Source organism: Electrophorus electricus, chromosome 15 (assembly GCF_041902795.1).
Source record: "Electrophorus electricus isolate QZ-2024a chromosome 15, ASM4190279v1, whole genome shotgun sequence".
NCBI classification, from domain to species: domain Eukaryota; kingdom Metazoa; phylum Chordata; class Actinopteri; order Gymnotiformes; family Gymnotidae; genus Electrophorus; species Electrophorus electricus.
The window spans coordinates 16,574,688-16,580,687 of NC_137511.1; the positions used below are offsets into that span (position 1 = coordinate 16,574,688).

The following is a 6,000-nucleotide window of genomic DNA, read 5'->3' on the forward strand; positions in this document are numbered from 1 at the left end:
TCACTCCTTGTTCATTTACCTTCAGACATAAGTCACAAACAAAATGATGAATAATACACACAGTCATACCTATCCCAGTTTGGCTAAGATTTCCAACACAGCTGTGCAAACTGTTAAAGACAACTTTAAAGACATAAAAACCTGAATGACTAGTAACTGATAAGTACTAATTCTGGCTGAAGCAAGGTGTTTTTTTAAATATTTTTTTTATTTTTTATTAATCCTAGAATTTGACAGTCATTCTGAAAAAGAAAAAAAAACAAAAGTCATGGTTAAGAACCTTGGTAGAACTCTTATTGGTGGTCTATCACTTGAGTTCCATATATAACACATACAAAACTGTACATCATTAAGGAAACAAATATTCCAAGTGTGAATCATGCTACAAAACTAATGCATGCTTTCATAATTGCTTGATGAGGCAAATGCCGTCTTTTGAAGGCTGGCTACTGTCTCTTTAAATAAGCTTAGGTATTTCAGAACAAGGCAGCCTATGTTCTTACCAAAAAAGTAAGAGCACATTGTTCCAGTTTTGTTTAATTTGCACTGGTTGCCATTCAAAATTACTCCTTCACTACAAAGTCTTACATATGATATTTAAAGCCCTTAAAAGGTGCATTTAGTCGATTTCCCCCATTTCTTACTAATCCAAATAAACTAATTATTTTAGCAATGGCATCAGCACATGTATTAGGTGACGGTTATAAAAAAACGAATTCCAGATGGAATCTTGATTTGTGTTTACAGTGACTTCCTGTAAGTCACTTTATGGGGCATCCGTCAATGCCCCAATACTCCACACTTCCATCTCCATGTGTTTGGCTAAGAAAGCATGGTGAAATCTGGTAAGCACCCTGCATCGACACATGCAAATAAATAAATAAATAAATCGCAATAAAACAAGCATCAATATTGGGATAGAAAGAAAGAATTATTACTCACTAAGAGGAAAAGGTTGGCTGCAGAATTAATGACATTCTTCCTGGACAAGTATGTAAATGAAATCTGTATAATGCATGGAATTGTTTGAAAGACAGACTTTACATAACAAATGGAGTAGACAAATCTATCATGTAAAGAGCCAAGTAATTTTCTGGGTGAACCACATTCAGAGAAATATATGTAATATTTGTCAACTGCATCAAACTCCCTTGCAGCAAACATTGCTAGCTAGCTAGATAGTAATGCCAGATAAACTCATAAGAGTTTATTACAAATCAATATTGGACAGCGAAAGCACTTGACTATTCTTAAAGTAGCAAATCATTAAGAGCAGAATTCTAAGTGTTTATAGGTTTATAAATTTCACCATCAAGAAACTATGCTAAATTTCATAGTGGGCAACACCACATATCAGGGTACAATGCTAACACAAGTGAATGAGACATCTCACCAGGATATATAGCATCGACATCAGTATATCATTTGTACTAGATAAGTGTGGTTGTATGGTTACAAGAAGAGGGAAGGTGGCCATAACAGACAAGTAATATACTAGAAGGTAATATAACAGATGTTGAGAGCAGATGTTGAGGGCAACCACAAGTACCTTGGAATCCCACAGGCAAATGGGAATCATGAAAAGGCCACAAGCTCAGAAGTTACTGCCAAATACCTACAAAGAGTGAGGCAAGTCAGCTGAATGGGAAGAACAAGAGCCGAGCGATCAACACCTATGCTATGCCAGTCATCAGATACACATATAATATATTATATATATATCTAAAAAAAACCCCACATAACTCATGCAGACACACACACATATATAACTCATCAATAAAAACTGTGAGCACTCTTGTGCTTTACAGAACACACAAGTTATCAGGCTCTACACAGGTATCTACAAGAAAACCACTTTCAGGAAACCCAATTATAGAGTGCAATTTGTATGCATAATTTCACATCTGAGAGTTTGACTTAATAATCTTGAAACACTGATATTTGTTTTTTATTTTTTGCAGTAGTGTGGATTGCTCACACAGTCCAAATGTTTGGGTTATAATGCTCAAAATTTAACAATAGTACACTGACAGGAAGACACTTTTTTCTTTCAGCCAGAACTGCATGCTTAAGTAGCACTCTGTACACGTCTGGGTCAACCTGTGACCCTAAACAATCATCATGAAATCAATGAAACAGCAGTAGCCTTTTTTTCACAATTAATGGCATATTTAGTCCAAGTATCACTCAAAGAACTGTGGTATTTCACTTCTGTTACAGCAGTTTATGATGGTCTTCTGTCTGGTCCTTCCCTGATTTTACATGCATCTAAATCCAGTTTATGATCACTGCTATTTCCCTAATGATGTACACTGAAATGGAATGTGACTTGCCAATAAACACACATTACAAGCATACATTATTACCACAGTTGTAATATACATGCTTCCAATTACATGTTGAAGCTACTATATTTGACCAGTGTTTATTAGATTTTTCTTAATTTCTTATGTAGGGTTTTCATTAGTCTTGCATGTGTGTGTACGTTTTGTAGAAAACACGGTGAGTTATTTTTGTCTATACATAATTATTTGGTCTATAAATTAAAAGCTATTGCACAATACATAACTACTATAGTTTGAGGACTACTACAATGGTTTCTCAAACATGTGGGCAAATACATTTCATAAGGACTCTCAGCTGCCTATTAAGTTCAACTCAAGGACTATCACATCATATGCTGTCCTTACTAACATTTAGCAGTATAGACATCAATCTCTCTATTGCAGAATGTAAATGGACCAAGGAACCAGTTATAATAACCATGAAACCAGGACGGGCAAGGCAATTGTATTGTCTCCTTGATTAGGCAACTTTAAACAGAAGAAATAAAAGAATTAATTCAAGTCTTTAGGTCACCTAGATGACACTCATTTGTACTGTACAAATAGGCAGTGACTTGCTACACTTTCTACAACTATATCAGAGCAAGTATGGCCAAATTTTGAAATCAGTCAGAATTTCCAATTTAGTTTTTTTTTTCCCATGTATACACAAAATCATTCAGCAGTATGCCTCTTATTTCCCACTGGTGATTTATAAATTGTTATCTTGTCTGTCTCACCATTCATAAAGCACTGGCATTTTATTTCTCAGTAAAAGCTTTTTCATTTAATAGCAACAGAGAAAATGTTTCAGCAAACTATTTACCTGTTCAAGGCCATTTCATGGAATGTTCTGCACTTTCACACATGCGTTTTTGGCCAAGTGAGTTTTCTCTGTCACAGTACCAAAGGCAGAGTGGATTTAGTTGATTTTCTTAAGGTCAAAAGCACCTCTGTTTATATGTGATAAAACAACCATTTTAAAGGAACCTTGAATACGATGGATTTAATGTCACAATGTTGACATTGATTTGCCAAAACTAACACACAAAAACTGCATACTTTATGTGAGTGTGCCCATCCTGGTAGTGTATGTTTTATGCCACTTACCCTAAAGTCAATGCCAACAGTTGAAATGAAGCTTCCAGCAAGGAATGCCCCATCTTTGAAACGAACAAGCAGGCAAGTCTTTCCAACCCCAGAGTCTCCAACCAGCATCACCTATAAATAAAATGTATATTTTATATAAATTTAAATGGGGTTAAAGCTTTTGTATTTTTTAACCTCACTTTCATCATGAGCAGGCTTGATAGTTATCCAATCTGCTTACCTTGCAAATGCATTCATTTTTTTAGAGCGTAAAACTGATTTAAAACCAACACTTTTAGGCCTAATATAGTATTCAAGAAATGTGTTTCATTCAACAAAGAGTATATAGTTTTAATTTAGACACTTTTTACACATATTTGATGAGGACACACACTTAACATTTTGTCAGTTTTTGGATCGTTTTGACCACAAACAACAATAGTGCTTTTTACGAGGAATGATATCCCAACTGAAAAAAAAGTTGTTTGTGATTTAAAAAATAAATAATAAATAAATGCATTTTTCAAAGGCTAAGTGAAAAATAATAAGAGCACCTTCACTTATGGATGTCATGTAATGAATAGGCCTGTCGGCTTCAAACACCGGTGCCATCAAAGCATTTTAAACACGACTTGGAGGCCTGACAGTGGAGGGCAGCCTACATGATTATGTGGAGGAAGGGACATTATACCATGCAAGTCTGTCACTTTCTTTGCTATATCACAAAGCAATGTAGACTTGCAGTCTTAGGCATGCTGTAGACTATGCCAAGCTTTCAAGTATTCTTTGTACATTATGGTTTATTATTATTATTTATTAAAGCTCTAAAGGATCAAAGCCAGATGTTTATATGTTAACATTTGTTGCATACAGTATTATGAAATGTCAGCATATCAACTTCATATTTTCACCAATATTTACACTTAGATTTGTTTTAGGCAATAGAAACTAGGAATAAAAAAAGGGTGAGATTAAGAATTCATGTCACATCCCAAACAATTTTCTACGGGACAGTGAATATTTTGCTGTCTTCACTATTTATAAGTTTCATCAGTGTAGTGTTTACTGTCAGGTCAGATGCACAGATATTCAGACCAGTAATCACTTTTCCAAAAACATAAAACAGCTTCACAATTTAGAATTAAATTGTAATTGCAAGATAAACAGATCAATGACTGGGTGTTCATATATGCTTTACTTCTTTTAAAGCATATATATATATATATATATATATATATATATATATATATATACGCTTTACACTGCTTTACTAATGCCTATGACTGTGCGTGTCAGTGCATCGAGCTTTATAAAGAATTTCATGACATTTGCCCGCTCGAAATTCATTGTGCATTCTCCCAAGAGACCGTTTTGATTGGTATGGTTATCATACCATGGTACAGACGGTGTGGCTTATGTTGTACTGCAAGCAGGCAAGTCACCTGCCTTTGCATCCCCGTGGTGTCAACAACTTTCTACCACGCCCCCTCCTCTGTAAAACTTTAACTAATTATGGCTCACAGTTAAACAAATTGAGTCAAAGCATTATAATGTTTAGATTTGGCATGCATGTTTGATAGTCAACATATTTGTGTTCGCCCTTCGGTCGTTCTTTGTCCGCTCCTAGCTAGTTTACATTGCTGTATCTTTATTGACACAGCTGCCGTGGCGTGCACGTCAAATAAACGACTAGCCTAATTTCACCAGGGTCAGACAGCGCAAGGGAAGTGAGTGAACATTTACTTCCATTAAGCTGCTTCTTGTCGCGGTCGGGAACGGCTCAAACCTACCCAGATGACCCCTCCTAAAAGCATGTGGCCAACGCCACAGTTCGCGGGTACCATGTAGTTAGTTGGTGTGTATAGGAAAGACAGCAACTCTACGAAAACCGTACAGAATGCGCAACTATAGGAGAAAATAAAACATTCAAAATAAAATGCAATAACTAAATAATTTAACGCAAAGCTATATCTTCGAAATATAATGTCTTAAGAATAAGAAGATACAAAACTTACCTTAAATGATATATCATAAAATTCTCCACTATTGCTTAGAGATGGTCGGCTTGGGAGAAGAACTCCATTAGACTGAATCGCTGCTCCTGCACTGCTTTTCCTTCTCTTCTCCTCTTTGCCGTTGCTTGGAGAAGCAGTAGGTCCCTTCCCTTTGGTCGCCTTTTTCCTCGACATGGTTTATTTTTTTCAGGTCTAATAAAATTCCACCGAGCAGAGTAATATGATGAGAACGTTAGTAGTAGGCGTTCGGGAGAAAATATCGTTGATTTTAAGATGATATCTGTTTATAGACGTGAAACTTTTAAATGTGCATTACATTCACGCAGATTTTCCCTCAACGCAGCGCACCTGTTTTTATGGTTGCTTACAAGAAAAGCCCACCTGCTACGTTAAACAGCCTTTTAGACGTTAAACTAATTTATGTTACCTTCATGTTAAAAATGTCATTCCCCCTTCCAGTGCAATATTATGTTTCTCTGTCTTTGCTAGTGGCTTGTACAGATCAGTTTGCGAGATTGTTGTCAACGAGCTCATCGCGCGCATCTCATCGTTGCACCCCGGGAGCTCTGAGA

The 6,000-nt window shown here is 36.0% G+C and overlaps 1 protein-coding gene across 2 annotated transcripts in view; it reads right to left on the reverse strand.

Annotated features, from left to right (window-relative positions):
• The window catches only part of rab26 (RAB26, member RAS oncogene family), a 66,872-nt gene extending 60,872 nt beyond the window's left edge, over positions 1-6,000 (reverse strand). The window contains exons 1-3 of one of the 2 annotated variants that reach the window (XM_027005033.3): positions 5,856-5,996; positions 5,429-5,620; positions 3,435-3,545 (exon numbers count right to left, since the gene is read on the reverse strand). In XM_027005033.3, the coding sequence (XP_026860834.2) occupies positions 3,435-3,545; positions 5,429-5,602 (285 nt within the window). In that variant the 5' untranslated portion in view covers positions 5,603-5,620; positions 5,856-5,996. Of the gene's footprint in view, positions 1-3,434; positions 3,546-5,428 lie in introns of both variants that reach the window. The other variant, XM_081697972.1, reaches the window with a different exon arrangement.